This window comes from Saimiri boliviensis, chromosome X (genome assembly GCF_048565385.1).
Source record: "Saimiri boliviensis isolate mSaiBol1 chromosome X, mSaiBol1.pri, whole genome shotgun sequence".
NCBI classification, from domain to species: Eukaryota; Metazoa; Chordata; class Mammalia; order Primates; family Cebidae; genus Saimiri; species Saimiri boliviensis.
The window spans coordinates 7,886,993-7,909,238 of NC_133470.1; the positions used below are offsets into that span (position 1 = coordinate 7,886,993).

The window sequence follows — 22,246 nt, forward strand, 5'->3', positions numbered from 1 at the left end:
TATTTTTTGCTATATATGTATATGCATAGAATTGCCATGATTTATTATGCTTGGACTTGTGGATAACGAAGTATATGTCTGAAATGCGGTGCAAATTCATTCAAGAGATTTAAAGTCAGGGAGCAAAGCCTTTGCTTAACCTTTTATTCATCATGGCACAAGATAGAACCTTAAGAAACACCACTGAAAATTTTATCACCAACATGACAATTAAGAGTAGCATGTTTTATATGTAAAAAAAAAAAAAAATCTTTTTCTATAATACACTTTCCCTTCAGAAGTGAAAAAAATCGCGTAAAATACTGAAGCGAATCGCCATCTGCTGGTCAAAAACAGTTATGCAATTGAAAAACTTAAAACTTACTACTAAAGTACGGTAGGAACATTTTACAATACACATAAAATTAAGAAAGAAAACATTTCCCCAGCCTTTGGCACAATGTAAGCACAAAGCTGTAGGCTTTTTTCCAAATGTGATTTAGTTTTTAAAGAATTGTGTGTAATTTGGCAAATACTGATTCTGGGCAAAGGGAAAAACATGTTCTATAATTTGAATATTGTATTTAGATTCTTAAACACTTTATAGTTGGATTCCAGTTTGCAGTTTTGAAAAATACATAAAAATTATACATTATAAATATTTATTATATACGGCCTATATAAAACTGAATTTGACGTAAAGTGGGACAGACAACTTCTTAATTTCTTTGTGAGGCACTGCCTTTTTCTTGTCTGGCTGAGTCATTTCTAAACAAGTTCTAAAAATATATTTCATAATCTATCAGATTTAACATTTTCCATAATACGTATTCAATATCAAAAAGCATTCAGTGATTTTTCTTCTTGTATCTGACTCATATAAAAATATGGCTTCTCATCTTCTGTTTCATCTTGTTAGTGTTTTTGTTAGGTATTGAAGGAAGGGTTATCCCCAGTTATAAAGCTATGGCAAAAGCACAGAAACCCGCTTGTGCATATTCTAGAACATTCTATAGAATCTCATTGTTTAGTATATTTCATTGCTTAAAATAAGTGATTTTTTTAAATGTTCATTTTGTTTTCTCTTTGTGAATATATCATATATGATTATCATACATAATCTGTTACAGAATATACAATAGTCAAAACTGAAGACATATAAATACAGTTAGGCTATATGAAAGCAAGAGTTGTATCTTATTATAGAGCCAAGAGGGACTTTTTTATATTGGACATTGCCATTCGGTTTGGGTTGTTTTTCCTAAGGCTGGCTATGCAATGGAACCTTATTCTCAATGGCAGGGGCGTGAGTGCTCTACCTCTATAGGTGAACCGGATTTCTCGTGTTGCTTTTGGGAAGTATGAAAGAAGAACACTAAGTGTGCCAGTGGCCACCACCCACGTTTTCCCCTGGGCTGGAGGGCGGGGCGGGGAGGGCGCGGGGCAGGAGGGGCTCGGCTGGGTGTGGGCTCAGACCAGCGTCTCAGGTAGGGCATCGGGGTTGTCAGCAGACAGGAGCTCCCAGATCTGCCAGCGCTCTCTCTGCCAGTCGAGCCAGCCAGCGTCCCCCAGGCGCGGACTGTCCTGGTTGCCCGCTGGCAGGGAGGTGGCACTGCTCAGTTTTTTCTGTGCGGCCTGCTGCTCTTGCTCGGCCTCTTGGCCTCCCTGGTCCGTGGCTGTCCCTGCGCCTTCCCGGGGCCCCTGGATCCAGGCCGCCGCTGCTGCTGCGGGCTTCCCGGGGCCCGGGTACGGAGGCGGGGGCCGTTTGTCATCCCTCGTGCTCCCACGGGGTCTCTGGCACCTCGATGTGGCCTGGCTCTGCAGCCCGGCCAAGTCCAGCTCGCTCTCGCTGAGGTCGTGGGCGCCGCTCAGGATCAAGTACTGCTCAGATCTGGCCATGGGCCGCTCGGCTTTCCCACTGCCACCCTGGACATGGGGTGTACTGTAAGCACGCGGCACCGCAGTGTGGGCCCTGCCCTCCATCGCGGGGGCCGCGGGCTGAGTCCTCTGAGCCACCTTCGTGCCGCTGTCCAGCTCTGCGGGGCTCCCCTGCCACCGAGGCCAATTCGGGGACAGGTTCCCTTGAGAAAGGGAGAAGGGCCCCGCTCTTAGGGAGCTGCTTTCAAAAATGTCTCCAGAGGAACCTAGAAGCCAGAGAGAAAGCCAAGAAGTGGAATGAGTTTGTAGAATCCTTCTTGGGGATTCAAATCCTGTTATTTCGTTCTCACTTCTAAGAAGTCCCAGTGGACTTCTAAAACTGAAACTGCACCGTATGCTCTTAGCTGCTGCTGCCTAAAGAAAAGGACTTTCCCAGCAAAACAAATGCTCAATTCGTATTCCCAGACCTCTACAGGTTAGGTGAGATGTCAAACTAGATTAATAATTGGTTTTGCCACCAATTTGTGTTTCAGGAAAGGGCCCCTCTACATGGCTGGGAAAACTTCTCAGAATCCAGAAGGTAAAAGAAGCATTCCCTTCTTTTCAATGCATTCTGTAATCCAGGAGAGATACAAATGATGTTTTCACGTTTCTATCACATCAATGAAGTGACTTGAATCTCAAGTACCCCATTCTGTGCCAGAAGGCAGGCCAGCCACTGTGCATATTCTCCCATTGTCAGCGTGGAAAAGACACACTTGGTGATCACCCAGGCATTCCTCTTTACTTCCTACATGGCATTTCCCAGCCTCTCCGGCAGCGAGGTGGGCCACAGAAATGAGGTCTAGGCAACAAATATGGACAGATGTGGCATGAGCAATTTCTAGGCCTGAACTAATAATAAAGAAAACTAAACAAATGCCTTCCCACTGTTCTTTGTTCTCCCGCCTCCCTTAACTACCAGCCTAGCGTGAACTCTTGGAGGACTCGTCGGGGCTCTGAAGATAGTAGAGCCTAGGCTGGGCCCATGAGTGACTGTGGAAGACAGCACTCCCTCCCTTACCCACTCCCACCCCTCCTCACCCCCTTGCAATCTACACTGTACTGGGACAGTGAGAGAGAAATCCAGTTGTAATAGCTTAAGCCACTCACACTTTGGAGTCGTTACAGCAGTTAGCTTTCTCTAAAGGATACAACTTTCTTTAGGAAACTGAGGGAAAGAATTAACAGTCCATTTCGAAGGCAAAGGAGGAGTCCTCGGGGCATGTGTTCCCAGACTACCATTTTCCTATGAATCTGCTCCATCTCCCACTTCTTAAAAAGCAGACAAGGAACAAGAACAAGGCCATGTTGGGGGCAGGGGAGTGGGGGATCTGAGTATTCACAAAGAAACAAACGAAAGCTGAAACAACAGGTGACAGCTGAAACTGGAGAAGGAAAAGGGGGTAAGTCTCTTCACAGGATACAATGAGATATAGTTAGAAAAGGAATCAGTACTAGAGGCCATCAAATTTAAAAATGTACTGTGCGTCTGGGCACAGTGGCTCATGCCTGTAATCACAGCACTTTGGGAGGCTGAGGTTGGTGGATCATGAGGTCAAGAGATTGAGACCATCCTGGCCAACATGGTGAAACCCCGTCTCTACTAAAAATACAAACATTAGCTCGGCGTGGTGTTGTGCGTCTGTAGTCTCAGCTACTCGGGAGGCTGAGGCAGGAGAATCGCTTGAACCTGGGAGGTGGAGATTGCAGTGAGCCGAGATTGTGTCACTGCACTCCAGCCTGGCAACAGAGCGACACTCCACCTCAAAATAATAATAATAATAATAATAAATAAAAATGCACTGTGCTTTTAAAATGTAATATGGGAGATATTGCAAAACAATGAGAAGGAGAATACAAGTATAAACCAACCAAACAAATAATTTACACACTCTATACCATACATGAGACATATTCCAAATGGATTAAAAAAATTAAGGGTTGAAACAATGAAATAACATTAAAAAGAAATGCATAGAGATCACTGAGTATCCAATGCTGAACTAAAGATGATAAAAGAATTCACAGAAAAGAGACAGTGATAAAATTATGTAAAAAAGAAAATTCAAGTGGTAAACAATATGGAAAATGAGTTAACATCTTTATTATATAAAGGGTTCGCAAGAATCAATTACAAAAATTCTAGCATACATAAATAGGAAATAAAATAAGTAACAATTCAATGGGGGAAAATTCAGTGAATTAATAGAAATACTGAAAAATACTGGTGAGAAATGCAAATTAATAAATGCAATTTTGTTTTTTCGGTTAGCAAAAATGAAAACCCACAGCAAAAGTGAAAACCCACTAATTTGTAATATGATGAGATTTGCAGACAGCAGTGGAAAATGTCCTGCCATCCACAGTTTACAGAATGCAAGCTACTGGATCCTACACAGAACAGAAGGAGACTGTATCTCCAGATTCTTGGAAAGGCTTGTTATATTTAACCTGCTTCCCTGTTTGGGATTTATAACCTTTGACTTGCTTTCTAACATTTTGTGAATCTATTAATAATTTGAAAAAATAATTACACAAAAGAGGCTCCTAACAGTGGAACTTATTACAATGATAAAAAATTTCAAATGACTTAGTATTGGGTTGTAAACTATGAATATGCACTCCGTGGAATATTCCTTGCCTTTAAAAAGAATAATGGAGAGGCCGGGCACGGTGGCTCAGGCCTGTAATCCCAGCACTTTGGGAGGCCGAGGTGTGGGCAGATCACGAGGTCAGGAGTGGGCGGATCACGAGGTCAGGAGTTCGAGACCAGCCTGGCCATTATGGTGAAACCCCATCTCTATTAAAAACAAAAAAATTAGCAGGGAGTTGTGGTGGGTGCCTGTAGTCCCAGCTACTTGGGAGGCTGAGGCAGGAGAATCGCTTGAAAGTGGGAAGTGGAGGTTGCAGTGAGCCGAGATTGTGCCACCGCACTCCAGCACTCCAGCCTGGGCAGCAGAGTGACACTCTGTCTCAAAAAAAAAAAAAAAAAAAAAAAGGAAAATGGCAAATTACTGGAAAGTGGAAGTTAGAAATTAATACAAAGTTGCACAGACAGAATGATTGTAACTATGAAAACCCTTGCAAAGGAAATAGAATAAAATATAGTCAAAGATTGTCATATTTGGGTGGAAAGCCTAAGGTTAGTTTCATCCCCTCTTATTTTCAGCATTTCCCAAATAATATTTGACAGGCATATAATAAAATGATAGTAAAGAAAACTTTGCAAAATAATTTTAAAAGTAAATGCAATAAAGCTTAAAATTAATACTTTACCTGTCATTCCTGGGTCTTTGGATCCACTTTTTAATGTTGAATGCCAGGTTCCCCAGATATTGAAAGGTTCCTCTGACAGATCTAGGAAAAAAGTGTATAAAAAGGTATATAACACAAAAGCAAAATTAAAAATCGATGAACATTTCAATAACATCTCTTCTGTGCAAAGTATTGCATTCGAAGTCATGTTGCATACAAAACAGAATACAGTTCAGATCTAACTTTCAGCATGTTCATTCTACTTGGCATTTACAAAAAAAGCTCTTTGTATATCATGCTTGTGGTAGACAGAATAAGCCCCCCCGCAAAGATGTCTGTCATAATCTCACAAATCTACAAAGATGTTATTTTCAAAAAGGACTTTGCAGATGTGATTAAATTATGGTTCTTGAGATGGGGAGATTTTCCTGGATTATCTGGATGGGGCCAATATAATTGCAAGGGTCCTTATAAGAGGGGGCAGGAGAGAAGATGCTGCTAGATTGTTGGCTTAAAAGATGGAGGAAGGGGCCTTGAGCCAAGGAATGCGGCAGCTACTAGAAGCTGGAAAAGGCAAGGAAACAATTATGCCCTAGAATGTCCAGAAGGGAAAGAGGCCTTGTGGACCCATTTTAGACTTCTCACCTCCAGAACCATAAAATAATAAGTTTGCGTGTTACAGGAAATGAATAGAAGGCTGATGGGTGGCAACAGCTTTATAGGCCTTAACCACATTAACACAGAGCTAGAGGAACAGCATAGTTTCTGTACTACCCTCAGGAATACTTTGCTATTGGTATCATCACATTTCTTCATGCATGCATTCATTCATAAATCCCCTTAGCTTATCCATCAATATTTACGGAGCAAGGCACTACATTAGACTTTTTCACCATCTCATTTAATCCTCACTACAATCCCGTGATGGGATCATAATTACGATTTATAGCAGCAGACGTCTACTGGGTGCCTCCACGTGTTCAGCAGTTCACATGCGTTATCTCACTTCATTCCTAGGAGGTTCCCAGGAGATCATTTTACAGACGAGGCAACTAGCATAAGGAGCAGGTAAGAAATGCACACAAGATTACACAGCAAGTATTATCGAGTGCGTATGACATTCGAAGTGCTGCGTTGAGGGCTTTACATGGATTAGTTCATTAAACTCAATGGATTAAATACTGTTATCATTCTGAGTTTTCACGGCAGGAGGAAATGGGACTCTGGGAAGCTCAATCGCTCACTGGAGATCCTGCAGGTTGAAAGTGGCAGAACAGATATGTGACTCCCAGTCTAGTGCTCTTGTCACTGGATACTAACACTATTTGGTTCTGGAAGGTTGTCTTGATACATAGTAGGTTCAGCTTGTTTTCTTTAGAAAAGCAACAGCAGTAATTGGGTGGCATTAGACTAGCAAATATGCAACGCAAGCCCAGTACACATAAAGTTCCTAGGATGCTGGAGGGAAAAAGAGTCAGCTGGGAATAGGAGTGGCTCCTCTGGGTATGCGCTTATTTCCCAGCTATCTGAGAATTGGAGCGTGGCCTGTGGAGACCCACCCAGCCAACAACTGGGCTCGCCACACCTTCCTCTTCCTAGAGTAGGCATTCAGCAGGTACTCGATAAATGGTGGTTGCATTACAGAAACATCAAATAAGGGAGAGATGAAGAGAAGGTCCGAAGAGCCCCACACCATGCCACATGCAACAAGAGGAGGGTCACTTGTTTTGGCCAGTGCCGGCTGACCAGGCTCCAGTTACCTTTCCCAAGCCTTGGTCCAGGAGAACTTTCCCTTGACTTTGATGAGGACAAGTGGCCCATCAGCATAAACTGCCTTGGCACTTTGTAAAGCTTCTCCGAGCCCCCCGGGGCCACGTCCTCCTGCATAGCCAGCAGGGAGCGTTCAGACAGCACTGGGGAGTTGTTGTCATAAGGGGAGATGTCGCCGCTGGAGGCCTTGTTGGAGTCTGTAGATGAATGCCTCCCTCCCACGGAAAAGGAAACTTCCGACTGCAGCATGTCAGGGCTTCTGGCACAACGAGACAATTACAAATGTGTCAGTATGTTAACAAGTAGTGACCAGAATCAAACAATACGGCCGTTACACAAATGACGGAGGAGGATGCATGGACACAGGAGCTGAAAAAAAAAAAAAAAGACCAGTTGGAGCAATGTTCCAAGACGTCTACATCCATGAGGTGAAAGTGTTTCAACGATATGGCCAGCAGAGGGCAGTAAAACCCAACAGAAGTAACGGGAAAAGCCAATGGGTGAAGGCAGCGTGGGAATGAAACAAAGGAGCCCTGCATTTGCCAATGTGGATCGCTAAGTGCCTCAGGGACTCATTCCTGCTTCCATTTTTAAGTGAAAGTCTGATGCTCACTATCTATTAGGTAAGGATACACTAGTAGATAACTCACCTTCCTATAAAACTATGGTTGACACTTTGCTTGAAGTTCATTGCGGCTTTAGGGACTTTTCTTTTCCCCCAAAATACTTAGTGTAAGTAAATCTATCCTTCATGTGATGAAGATGATGATGTCACCGGTGGGAATAAGCATTTCACGTATAACGTGGCGACAAAAACAAATGTATGAAAGTGGAGTCACTAGACTCCATTTTATTCAAATATATCTAAAATGATTCTGCAAGGTACTAGTGCTTTTACAAGCTGATATGATGTACTCACTAGCATACCATTATCATAGTCCTGTGTTCATGAGTTGTCACAGAAACAGAAAAAACAGTGAAAATGTATGTGGAACAGGAAAAATGAGAACTTGAGGAAATGAAAAGAGCATGGGAAGTCTTACCTGGAAACATCTTTATTTTCTACCCTCCTCAGAACAGTGGCCCTGACAACATCTTGAAGGGAAACAATGACAGATTGATTAAAAGTTCCAGAACCTGTATCTCCTCCCCCTTACTTCACTTCTCTTTACTAGTCTTTGCTCTCGTTTGGCTTAATTTTTCAAAAACAAATCCTTCATAATCTTAAAGAAGGTAAACACATGCCTGAGCAATACTTCCCTAACCAAATGGTTTTGTGCATGCAAACTGGAGGAATGCATTCACAGGGGTCTAGCTTCGTCTGAGGTTCCCAGCAGGGGTTAGTATTCAGGGGAAAAAACATCCCAGCATCTGTGATACCGCCAGTCATAACTGAGGCAGCCAGGGTCTTGAGCACTCTTGCTGAGGATATTTACTACCAACATGGATTAAAGAAGCCCCTTCCTTGCTTCCTATTTGAACTCATATCACATAATTTTATGGGAAGAAGCCAGAGAACTGCCATGAGGATGATTTTCCAGATCTTTAGGCCACCAATTTCTGCAGGAAAGTAGTGAGAGGGCGGTTTTTTTTTTTTTTTTTTTTTTGAGACAGAGTTTCGCTCTTGTTACCCAGGCTGGAGTGCAATGGCGCGATCTCGGCTCACCGCAACCTCCGCCTCCTGGGTTCAGGCAATTCTCCTGCCTCAGCCTCCTGAGTAGCTGGGATTACAGGCACACGTCACCATGCCCAGCTGATTTCTTGTATTTTTAGTAGAGACGGGGTTTCACCATGTTGACCCGGATGGTCTCGATCTCTTGACCTCGTGATCCACCCGCCTCGGCCTCCCAAAGTGCTGGGATTACAGGCTTGAGCCACCGCGCCCGGCGAGAGGGCGGTTTTTTAACCACCCAATCTAATTAAAGGGGAAAAAGTCTTCCTCATTCTAGCTGAGAAAACACAGAAAGAAAATGAATAGACACTTGTCTGTTATCGTGGGCTGTCACTGGTTTAAGAAAGTTTATTATGAAAATGAGAAAAATCGCATGTGTTGAACTAGAAGCTAATGTGGCTATGAGCTCAGAATCAGTGTTCTTTGTTCTGATTAGGGCTAGAAATTTTATTACTGGGATGATTTTATTTGTTTTCCCTGTTTAGTGAACATTTTTCCAGTCATTAATAAAAATGTCTTATGTCCACTCAGTAAAAATATATGTCATATTTTTCTATCAATAATAGTGAGTACATAAAGCCTTATTGTACGGGATACTTAGAGAGTCAGTTCATTAGCTAAACCAAAACAAAATCAGTGCTACCAATGTTTCGTTTTATGTTTTGCCCCACTCATATTGGGAGGAAAGTTTTGGAAAGTTCATATTTTAGCTCACAGAGAGCCCAATAATTCTCTTATGTCTTGCTCATCCATGTTACAACCTATGCAGAACAGAATACATTCAACAAAGTGTTATAAGTTGAAGATTTAGCCAGGAGTTATGTGCATAAAGATACTTGATGGAAGAAATATCCCTTAAGTTTTGGTACTAGGGACATCTGGGCTACTGAACGAGTAGGTTATTTTTACCCTAAGGAGCCATGAATCATGGAATAAATAATGGATTTCTGTCTCCAATGATGGCTAAAGGCTCAGAGAATTAAGGCCAAGTTGAGTTGGTGTTTTGAAGCTTGGAGGTACCTTTGTGAGTTTTGCATCCCAACTTCATCTTATCGCTCTTTGTATCTTTTTCCTTTCCCTAACATTTCAAATTACTTATAATATCTCTAATTAATTACTTATGTTGTTTCACTTTACATATTTTTCAAGCTATTTCAAAAATTTTTTGGACTGATGTACAGGCAGGGGAAATCATACCTACGTTAATTGTTGGGGAGGTGCTGAAAAGGCAGTATGCCTCATGAAAGCATTTAGTTGGTGAAAACAACACAAAGTCAAACAAAGACAATAATAATAACAACATTAACTAAAGTTGCCACATCATTTGTTCCTTTGGTTGTTTTAATATCTCTGACTGCATCTGATTAAGTAGAGGTGAGAGAGAGAAGGAGGCAGAGGGCCACTGTCCCTTGTCCCTTTCCTCTATTCTTTAGGTCTGCAAGATCTCTATGAGTGATTGTGAAGTGTGCATCCCGGGGTGGAAGCATCTGTCTCACCCGGGAATTTGTTGGGAATGTCAATTCTCCAGCTCCATTCTGGACCTACTGACAGGACTGGCTACAACATTTGTGGAGCCCAGTGCAAAATGAACATGTGAGGCCCCATGCTTAAAAAGCATTAAGCATTTCAAGATGGCGACTGCAAATCAGTAAACCAAATGTGACCTGCCTCTGAGTGTGGAGTCACAGTCCTGGAAGCGAGCTCTGGGGCCAGGGTAGGGCCAGGAAATTGTTTAAAGAAGCACTCCAGGTGATTCTGATGTATGGGGATGTTTGGGAACCTCTAATAACCAAACATTACTTTCCTCTCTCATTCTGCATATGTGACAGTGGGCTAAAGGTCTGCTAATAGTCACATCAGGAAGGAAACCAGAGATGGTGGCCAATATGGCAGCATTGGCTGGCCTGGGAGTGAATGTGGTGGTCCTGACCTTGGCGTGGCTGAGGCCACAGCTAGGAGAAGGAAGAAGAGTGTCCCCATCCTAGTTGATTCCTGGACTTCCTCTGTCTGCCTTAAGCAGAATCCAGACAGCTGAATGTAGTGTAGTCCCGTTGTGGATCAGAACATGTTGAGGTGAAAGTGGTGTAGGAAGGGTCAGTGTAGTGTTCTCTGTTCTTTTGATTCTGTCTCCTAAGTCAAGCCACTGAAATGACCACAGCTGGGCCCTCCATCAGGGGAGGAATGACGGGAGGTGGCTGAAGCAAATCCCTGGAGGCAGAGGTAGATGAGGTGTCTCACAGTAGACACAGACTTTGAACCTCCTGGGGATGGCTGGGGTCACAGCCAGGGACATACACACAGGGAGCATCTAATGAGAGATGATGTCGTCTTTTCAAAATCTCCCCCAACCCCCAGTATATTCCAACCATGGGAGGAGACACAGTGTAAGTACATATGGCAAGCAGTTTGGGAAATATACTTATGTGAAATATCCCCTTGGCCTGTGAGGAGAGTAAAAGTTAATATTTATACAGAGTTAATTATGTGGTAGGCACTGTACTAAGCTACTGTTAACAACATTCCTTTTTTCTGACCTGAGTCTGGGATTGAGTGAAAGAAATAAAGACCTGACTGAATACTGAATACCATGCTCTCTAGCAGAGAGGCAGTTGGGGCTAGGACCCTTCTATAATTTATTCACGAAAGAGTACTCAACATCATTACAAATCAATAGTAAAATGCTCTTTCTTTCTTAGAGTTAATGACCTTTAAAAATTTTTTAAATATTTCCCTATCATTTTATTTTCTTAGTAGAGGTCAGAAAGTGGCAGCTAAATTTGCCTAACGACCTATGTCAAAGAATTATCTTTCCACATGAAAGCCCACCGATTAAAGAAAAATGTTTTATTCACTCCTCAGGACTCTCATAACAGCATAGGCAGTTTATAGATTTAAAAAAAATTAGTGTCATTCTATTGTTTTATATCTGTCAGAAGCAAATCCAGGATCAACATATACACACATACACATATATACATACCCAACACACATATATACACACCACACACATATGCAGACATAAATACACATATACATGCATGGACATATACACACATATGCATATTCATAAACATACATGCACACAAATATTACAGACATGTAAACATATACACATATACACATACATGCAGCTATATGTACATGCATATACATATACATCCACTTAGGCAATAAATACAATTGGAAGTAAAGACACAAACACAAGAAGAGAATAGGAGTGCTGAGTGGAGGCTGGAGTCTGGAGAAATTTCCAGAGACTTGGAAGCAGAACTCTACGGGCCTTTCAGAACATCTGTCTTACAACGGGGGCTGGGCATCCAGTCACTCTGGATACCTTCATTATACACCTATGCTTCCTATGTCTGTCCCTTTTCCATTTTCCACTTCTAAATCTTTCTATTCTACCCAAAGTTTCTGATACATTTCTAAGTTTATGGAAGCTATTGGAAAAGCAGCTTGTCAAATATATAAATCAGGTACAATCTATAAAGTTTTGTAACATTTTCCATATAAAAATCACAAATCGAAAAACAAATTCTTATAATCCGGAAAAACAAATTCTTATTCACAGGGTGTGAATAAATCCAGAAGTAGTGTAGTGGAAATGTGGATGGTAAAAGTATACATGAAAAGAAATTTCTATGAGCCTGAAACCTAGAGATGAAAGTGAGAAAAGAAAGAACTACCTTTCAGGTTACAACTGTCAGAGAAGTGGTTGTCTGCCAGGACCAGGGTGCTCTAAGGGTGTCAGTTCTGGGGGCTCCTTGAGTGACCATTACCTTTCTACAAACCAGTTCCAATTAGCAGGACTCTAATTTCTGAACACTGGTGGAGAAATGAGCCCAGAAGGAGGGCTTTAGTGATTTTCCACAGTACACTCAGTGTCAAATCTGGAAAACCATACCATCCTTTGGGTATGTCCAAAAAATGAGATAAGCAACCACAATATTTTCTCTCAGATTTGACTTTAGGATAATCCAACTCTAAGAAGATAGTTTTGAGTTCAGGGTTCCAAATAAAGACATTAAAATACTTGTGTATCAATTTACATGAAATATTTACTCTGACCAGTGAGTCACTACATGAGGAATAGTCTAAAAGCACATAGTGGCCTCTCTTTGTCTGTCCTAGAGTTTGATGGATTGAGGTTCGAAGTGTTGAGTGGATGAGTTGCCGGTTGACATGAGTTGGCATCCAAAAGTGCCTGGTGGCTTCTCTTTGCAGTCTCAGAGCATCATGGATTGAGGTTGGGTGGACAGGTCACCAGTCTACATGGGTTTGCCTCCATGCATGGAGGGTTTCCCCATTAGGCTCCCAAACCCCAAGACCATCCACAGCATGCATGGCCAGGCTCAGCTAACGAGACAAGCAAGGGATGGGCATGGAGAGTGAGACATATTCTCACCCTTAGCTGGTCCCTCTGGGTCAGGGCATAAACATACTGGCAGGGTACTGTGGGCAGACCTGCACTGTAGCCGGAAGCACAGAACTTGTTCTGGGGACAAATGGAAAACTCCGGTTCAATCACCAGATGGGGCCCACCCAGCACCTTGCTGAACTACCCCAGCAAGAAGAACGGTGGACATATCAAATGTGTGTTCAGTTCATCCTTGGCTTAATCTTTTGACTGATAAGTTCCAGTCTGTTGGAACTGAAAGGATTGTATCATCCATCTTGGATTATATCAGTGATATTTGGAAAGGAATCCACCGCTGGAGCAGCTTTGGAATCATGAAGGATGATCACATTAATCACTGTAAGTTCTGCAAAGCCTCCCTTACGCAGATTGCTAGGGATAAAAGTGCCCTACTTCAAAGAGGAGCTGACATGGCTCTAAACTCCTCAGTGGATGATGAAGCTCACACCCTGGGTACAAGGTTTTGGTGAAATTTGTCCCCTCATTTTTAGTCCTTATTCATTCCCTCCTAATATCCCTGGCATATGGAACATTTATGACAGGTGAAGATAAGGCAGTGTTGTCTTCATTCTTTACAGTGGTCCTGATAAAAAACACCTTCAAATTAACATTCTGCAAATTTATAAAGAAGCTGTGAATCACAGTAAAAGTGTGAGGAAGGAAGGGGTGATGTGATACATTTTTCCTTCCCTCTACTTTGAATGCCTTTCCATAGAAGGCATATGCATACTTTTTGGAATTTTTCATTATGGAATTCCCTATTCCACACAAGCTTTTTCTAAAACTGGCTGGAAAGGCTTTCTTGAATGCAGTGTGTGTGTTGGGGGAGAGGGCAGGGGCAGTTAATGCTTCATAATTTCCAGGGTATTGAGGCCAACAACTACTGCCACTCAGTAGGATTCTTGGCTGTTATACTGTACTGGTAAAGTGAGATTTCTTGTCTCTGAAAATTTCATGAAACCCTTTCTGATTTGAAAAATCCTAATAAAAGAAAATCAGAAATTATCCATCTCGTAACACTCCATAGATTTGTGAAAGAAGGTATTTTTAATGATGAGCTTTGAAAGATTAAAAGAAATGATCTATGTCATATTTATTTAATAAGTTAAATGAGATATCTTTAAATTACAAGAAAGCCTAATGCTCCCCCAGAATGAAGAAGGCAGATTTGTCATTCAATAGGATAAACTTCTGGCTAAACAATACAATTATTTTTCAGTTCTGAGATTTTATTTTTTTCAGATTAGTACAGATCTTCAACCACGGTCCTGATACACTAGATACCAGTTTTGCTATTTTTTTAAATTAATTTTTTTCAGTAAAATCTTTGTGAAGGCCACTAACAGAATTACCACAATGAAATTTAAATATATATACCTGAGTTTAGTTCATCCATATCTGCCTTCTCTCTAAGTGCAGTTAAATTTGTTCTGTTTTGATCTTGTTTCTAGAGTATAAAAGGGAAGATACTTTACTTGGTCTTATTTAATTAATATTCTATTACTGGGAAGCCCCTGAGGCTTGATAGAATGAGAGCAAAATCTTTACATGTTTTCTCAAGCCTATATTTAAAAATTACAAGACCTGTTATTGAAACTAGTTACTGTGTCACAGATGATCTGAGCTCTGCTGAGCTCTGCTGAGCTCTGGATTTATGGGAGATATTCACATTAATCATGCTTAGTTCTGCAATGCATCCCTTATGCAGAACTTAGGGACCCGAGATGCCTCAGGCAAAAGAAAACTGTGTACCTCTGTACACATGGTTTTATCTATAAGTTTTTGCCAAGAACATCAAAGCAGTTGAAAAATATTGAAAAACTGAAAAGCAGATACATTTGAATGTATTAACATTTATATTAAATTTAAATGTTTTATTGATGCCCTAACAGAATTTCCTTATTATTTTATTCCAGGTTAATTAATTAAAATTTATTTAAGATTGCCATTTGGTCCAGATACACTGTCAAACATAGCAATTCTCTCAGTTGGAACCAAGATAAACAAAGTAGATTTTGAAAATCTTGCTTTGGGAGCTGAGACAGAAGATTGCTTGAGCCCAGGCAGTTGAGGCTGCAGTGAACCATGGTGGGGTCACTGCCCTCCAGCCTGGGTAACAGAGCGATACACTGTTTCAAAAAATAAAAATAATAAAATATGACTTATAAGTTGCATCCGTTTAAGGCAGCAGCACATATTTTACCTTTTGCTTCAGGTTCTACTACGACTAAGCATGGCTAGCATTTTTTAATTTTTGATATTTTCTTCAAACATTTTTGGCATTAACTTGCACTTAAAAAAGAATATTACATTGCAATATTAATAAATTTTGATGGCTGAGTTTTCCAACATCCCCTTAATATCTGTGTCTAGGCAAGTGTCTCACTTGCCTCTCACTAAGTCCCAGTCCTACTGTGATTCTTTTGTTATACTGCAAATATCCACATTCAACATATGCTGTCTTGTTTGATTAACCTTCCATTCTTAACCCCTATTTCCTCACATCCTTAAATCAAAGGGTAGGGGAACTATTTTAAGTACCTTTGAAGAAAAGAGCATATATAATGCTAGTAAATATACCTGACAAATGTGTGTGTGTGTGTGTGTGTGTGTGTGTGTGTATTTTTTTTGAGATGTAGTTTCTGCTCTGTCACCCAGGCTGGAGTGCAATGGCGCACTCTCAGCTCCCCACAACCTCCACCTCCCGGGTTCAAGCAATTCTCCTGCCTCAGCCTCCTGAGTAGCTGAGATCATAGGCACCTGCCACCATGGCTGGCTAATTTTTGTATTTTTAGTGGACATGGGGTTTTACCATGTTGGATAGGCTGGACTTGAACTCCTGACCTCGTGATCTGCCCACCTCAGTGTCCCAAAGTGCTGGGATCACAGGCATGAGCTACTGCGCTTGGCCTATATATATATATACATAATATATATTATGTATATATATTTTATATATATATAATATATATTATGTATATATATTTTATATATATATAATATATATTATGTATATATATTTTATATATATATAATATATATTATGTATATATATTATATATAATATATATTATGTATATATATTATATATAATATATATTTGTATATATATTATATATATATTATGTATATATATTATATATAATATATATTATGTATATATATTATATATAGTATATATTATGTATATATATTTTATATATATATAATATATATTATATATATATATGTTTTCTAAAACTGGCTGGAAAGGCTTTCTTGAATGGAGTATGTGTATTAGGGGAGGGGGCAGGGGCATTATATGTATATATGTATGTGTGTGTGTATGTGTGTGTGTGTGTATATATATATATATATATATATATATTTTTTTTTTTAATGAAAGTCTGGTTTTCATTTTTTCTAGAGACAAGGTCTTTCTCTGTCACCCAGGTCAGAGTGCAATGGCACAGTCTTGGCTCACTGCAGCCACAAAATCCAGGGCTCAGGCGATCCTCCCATGTCAGCCTCCTGAGTAGCTGGGAGTACAGGCACGAGCCACCATGCCCAGATAATTTTTAAATTTTTCTTTCATAGAGATAAGATCTTGCTATGGTGACCAGGCTGGTCACAAACTCCTGGTCTTGCATTCTTAGTCATAAAAATCTCTTCTAATCTCCCTCTGGCATCCGATTTTGGTTGAAGCCAAACATTTAAGCAGACAAGCATGAGAAGAAACAAGGAATTATCCTTTAACTCCTCCAATACCAATATTGCATAAAGAAGTGAAAAACTCAAAACATTAAATTCCCAAATATCACTAAATGTTTGCTCTTTCAAAACAGAAATTATAATAAATATTTTCTTGTTCTTGGTTTTACACTCTTTTGAAAACTTGTTTCTTTTCCCCTCCAAATAAAATCTTGTGCAGTTTCCACTTGGCCTCACAGGAATGTAAAGCTTTATTTAGGTATGTGAACTGGTGGCAGAGAACAGAAACTTCAGGAAAAAAAAAAAAAATTCAAAGGGTTAGAATCAAATACAGGGCTTTGCTTTTAGATACAATGTCACAACTTAAAGTGAATGGGTTTTCTTTTGTGTCATATTGCCTGGGAGGTTGCTATCTCATGAAAACCAAAGTAGCATCTAGTGATGCCCAAACCTTTGGTAAGTAGTTATAAATGAATAAATTGGTGACGTTTGGAGTAACCAGAGACTAACTGTTAATATTTATTAAGCATTTATTATAAACTAGACTATATTCTAAAAGCATAATTCTAAGGTTGGTACTACTCTTTATCTCTAGTTTACAGATGAGGAAACTGGAGAGAGAGTGAGAGCCCGCGCACATGAGAAAGAGCGAGTGGGCATGAGAGAGAAAGAGTGTGCGTGTGCAAGAGATTGATTAACTCTTAACTACTGTACCCAAGACCGCACATCTAATACCAATAGAAATGGAATTCAGACTCAGGCAATCTGGCTCTGGGTCTGAAACGGTAACCAGTCTATTAAACTACACAAGCATGTGTTATTGACAGATAACTGACTATGAAAACATGTGTTACTGATGGATAATTGACTTGCCAATGCAGGCAGGACCATCTGGTAGTTTGGGGTACTGTAATTTACTATAATTTAGCTTTACAGTAATCTTTTGTCACTGCTTCTTGACTTAAGCACCAACTCTCAGCCTGCCATTTAAGGGCTTCTACCCTCAGTGCTGGCCAGCCTCTTTATTGTGCCACCAGCATATGTACTGTTATGTCCAGGTCCTTTTCAAAGCTCCCCAAATATCCAGGCCTGTTTATACATTCTGCAGTCTTCAGAGTTCACTGCAAATCCTTCCTCTTCTCAGAAGCCATCTCTGAGACTTCAAATCATACCTCTTTTTCTTCTCCAAGCTCCAAATAGATTCATGGTCTGGAGCAGGTGTCCCCAAACCTTTTACACAGGGGGCAGTTCACTGTCCCTCAGACCGTTGGAGGGCCACCACATACTGTGCTCCTCTCACTGACCACCAATGAAAGAGGTGCCCCTTCCTGAAGTGAGGCGGGGGGCCGGATAAATGGCCTCAGGGGGCCGCACGCGGCCCGCGGGCCGTAGTTTGGGGACACCTGGTCTGGAGCATTGGTTCCCTTCCTTTGTCAACACAAGAATGCCTTTTTAATGTCAAAAATCACCCCGCTCAAACTCCCATGTGATAGTAAATTTGTGATATCCAATGTGGTAGATCTAAGCTAGAGGTTCTTAACCCTGATTGCTCATTAGAATTATGCAAAGAACTTAAAAAAAAAAAACACTAATGTCCAGATTGCACCCTATGAAAATCAACCAGAATCTCTGAGGGGTGGCCCAGGCATAGTTGTTCTTCAATCTCCCAGGTTATTCCAAGGGGCTAGTGAGTCTGAGAGCCAGTGGGCCAGCACCTATTGTTTTGTATTCTACCCTTGGAGGCCTCCTGCAACAAATATGAAAGCTCTTAAAGGCAATAATATGCTTTGATATTTTAAGCTTTTTAAACTCAAAGTATGGATCATGGACCAGTAGCATCAGCATCACTTGGGAGCTTGTTAGAAATTCAGATACATAGACTACCTCCCTGAGTCCTACTGATTCAGAGCGCATTTTAACAAGATCTCTTAGTGATACCTATGCATAGCAAAGTTTGGGAAGAATGAGTGACTGAGTTTAAAGCAGAAAAACACTATCTACTTTGGGAGGTTGAGATGGGCAGATCACAAGGTCAGGAGTTCGAGACTTGACCAGCATAGCGAAATCCTGTCTCTACTAAAAATACAAAAATTAGCCGGCTGTGGTGGTTCACACTTGTAATCCCAGCTACTAGGGAGGCAGAGGCAGGAGAATCACTTAAACCCAGACAGCTGGAGGGGTAGGAATCTCAAGCCTCAAAAGGCTACTAAAGGTAAATATTCATTTATTAATGTATGCATTTTTACTACATGACATCATTATCAGCCTTCTGGGCTGTTCCTTGGCTTGTATGCAGAGGAAGACAAAAACCAAATACCGTCTTCTCCTTCTAAGTAAGTCTTCTCCCAAGGAATTCTGTTCATTGATAATAGTACCCCTGACATACACAGAGCTCCTATGGGCTCACTCTTATTTTCCTGGAAGCCCTGACATTCACCTAAGATCTTGGTCTGGGGTCTTCTCACCAACACCTTACAATTCTACTACTTACTCTTACAGATAGGGAACAGAAGGGGCTGGATAATTATACAGCTTGGGATGGGCTTACATGGTTCTTCCTTTTCCTAATAGAAGACAAAGCTTTGCTTTTTTTTACCATGGCATTTATATGCAAAGAGCATATTTGGAAACCATATAAAAATAACTTCTATCAACTCTTCTTTAAAGTATAATATTTATCCAATAATGCCACACAAAAGTAGAAATTTGGCCAGGCAAAAATCAGTTGTTTTCTTCAAAAATGTGTGTTTTGTAGCTTTCCCACACAGTACCAACCATATGTTATAAGTGAAGTTTAATCGGGGGCTCATAAATAGAAATGCCACCATATCTTTTCCTCACAAGGGAGGGAAATAAATGAGTTCATTAAAATTATGGTGGTGCATGATCTGCTGAAAAGAAAAGCCATTTGTTAATATAAATTAGAACTTATACCTTGATGAGGGTTAGAAATCTAGGAAAAATTTAAATGTCAGTCTAATTCTCTGATATGAAAAGCAAGACCATAAAATACTAGCTCATCTACACAATTTGAATATAATTTTATTCACTCACGGCTCTTGGGGCTTGAATCCAGGCCTTACTTTCACAGAATTTGTTCTTATTTGATCAGAATTTAGTCTCATTTGAATGAGAATTTGGTCTGATAATGATTGGCACAGGCATAGATTTTTTAAAGTACATCTAAAAGGATAATCCAATTAAAAGATCTTCCCTGCTAAGCTGGAAATGGAGTGAAGCTGAATTTAGCTGTGCTATCAATGTAATGACCTGGGAAAAAAGGAGGCTGAACAACGTGGAATTCCTTTTCACCAAATTTCTCTAAATAATATAATTTTTTAAGTATCTGAAATAATCATAAGTGAAAATTAATTTATCAAATTTAACACCAATATATAGGAATAACTTAACATGTGTTACTTTTTATAAGAGACCGTCAATTAAGATGTACCATTTTATTTATTTATGTATTTGTTTATTATGAGACAAAGGCTCACTCTGTCACCCAGACTGGAGTGCAGTGGTGAGATCTCGGCTCACTGCAACCTCCATCTCCTGAGTTCAACTGATTCTTCCATCTTAGCCTCCCGAGTAGCTGGCATTACAGGTGCTTACCACCATACCTGGCTAATTTTTGTATTTTTAGTAGAGAGGGGATTTCGCCACGTTGGCCAGGCTGGCCTTGAATTCCTGACCTGAGGTGATCTGCCCACCTTGGCCTGCCAAAGTGCTGGGATTGCAGGCACGAGCCATCGCACCCGGCCAAGGCATATCATTATTTTATATGACTAAGAAAAAATGCTATGCATTACATTAGGAGCTTGTCATTGGTTATAAGATTAGTTTAAATTTCAGAGATGGTAGGGCATGGGAGAAACGTGTCTTAGAACTGTTGAAATTCAGTAGATTACAAGTATAACACAAGTGATAATTTTATAAGAGCATAGCAACAACTTTTCCTGTCACAAATTTATGATTTGGTGTCATGGTGGTGATACTACTCCTGGATAATGATGCCATATTTTGCCCTTAACTAGTTATGCCAAATGCTCAGCATCCCCACACCCTCTGCCTCTGCAGCAAAGACTGGAAGTAACCATAAATCTGGCTAATAAAAATATTCTGTGCTCCTCCTTTGGGGGCAAACAATGGCAGCAAGCCATAGCCTACAGCATGGCTTGCATTTTACTCATTGCAAACATGAGTGCATGTAGAGACCCATGTGCATTTATATCAAAATAATACTAGCTATAAAAAAATGGGAGAGCCAAGAGGGTGTACACCTATAATTTCAAATAGGCACCTAGGCCTCTGCTAAGGTCTGTCTTGTGGTTTGATAATGGGTTACTCCCACTGGTAAAGCTGTGTAAGTAAGATGCATCCAGGCACAGCCTTAAGGGCCCCTACACACGCTTATCAGAATTCTAGAAGTAGAATCATTGACGTGCATTATAGTCTCTTGCCAGTGAATTAGTGCTTTTTCCCTGTAAACACAATCAAAGGGACCTTTAAGGCCAGAGAAAGCTGAAAATGAAACAGTCTTGTAAAGTGGTGTCTAATTTGGTAAATGGATTGGTGGGACTGAAGAATTTTCTGGTTAGATGGACTGATCAGAATTGCCAGAAAGTTGCCAAAATTCCAATTCAGGTCATCCTGCATGTAGTTGTGTAAACCTTTCCAATTTCTCAGAAATGGAAACAGAAATCTCCAATGTGGCTTTAGAAGATGGAAAACTGGCATACTCACGATGATTGGGAAGCCTTTCTTCTGAGTAAATAGTCCACGACATCAGGATCTGTCTCTAGCAGGCTGATCAGCACTTCGTTCTGGAGATCTGGGGGAACCTGGAAGAGACAAATGTTGAGGCATAAACAAAACCATTCCAGAAATAGGCAAAATATGGTCATTAACAACTTTACTGTAGCATAAAACAGAGCCCTAAAAGTTGCAAGAGAGCAGAGTGATTTGCTGGTTAAAACCAAACCTATGCCAACCCATAGAGCTGCTTTAATTCTTAGGACCAACTGGATGATTATCAAATAGTCACATTCAATCCAAAATCTCAACCGTCATATGCCTGGAGATGCAAATGAACCACTTAGATGCCTTTATTGCTTAGGCTAGATTTTCTTGGTTTTGAATAAGGAAAATATCACGGTTAAGAGAAATAGTGTTCATAATTTATTGCCCAAATGGGGACACTTTCTAGAGTTCACATTTATAATTATGCCAAGACAACAGGTATAAATGATGACTGTATTGGGCAGTTCTGGAATATCTGATCAGCTTATTATGAGGACAGGCCCTTGAGTCAGACTGCTTGTGTTTGAATCCTAGCCACACCAGTTCACTAGCTGTAGGACCCCTGACAAGGTACATCAACAAGAATCTTCCTAGATCTCAGTTTCCTCAAGTGTAAAATGGGGATAACAATAGTACTCACCATGAAGCATTTCTGTGGTGATTAAATGACTTATTATATGTAGAGACTTTAAAGTAGTGCTTGGTCAATGGCAAATACTCAAAAAATCTCTGGCTACTAC

The 22,246-nt window shown here is 40.5% G+C and overlaps 1 protein-coding gene across 3 annotated transcripts in view; it reads right to left on the reverse strand.

The window, feature by feature from the left end:
* Nucleotides 1-233: 233 nt before the first annotated feature.
* ARHGAP6 (Rho GTPase activating protein 6) overlaps nucleotides 234-22,246 on the reverse strand; it is a 542,269-nt gene continuing 520,256 nt past the window's right edge. For all 3 annotated transcript variants that reach the window (XM_003920302.4, XM_074391719.1, XM_074391720.1), the window contains exons 10-13: nucleotides 21,450-21,547; nucleotides 6,915-7,183; nucleotides 5,176-5,256; nucleotides 234-2,123 (exon numbers count right to left, since the gene is read on the reverse strand). In XM_003920302.4, coding sequence (XP_003920351.3) covers nucleotides 1,450-2,123; nucleotides 5,176-5,256; nucleotides 6,915-7,183; nucleotides 21,450-21,547 — 1,122 coding nt within the window. In that variant the 3' untranslated portion in view covers nucleotides 234-1,449. The remainder of the gene's footprint in view (nucleotides 2,124-5,175; nucleotides 5,257-6,914; nucleotides 7,184-21,449; nucleotides 21,548-22,246) is intronic.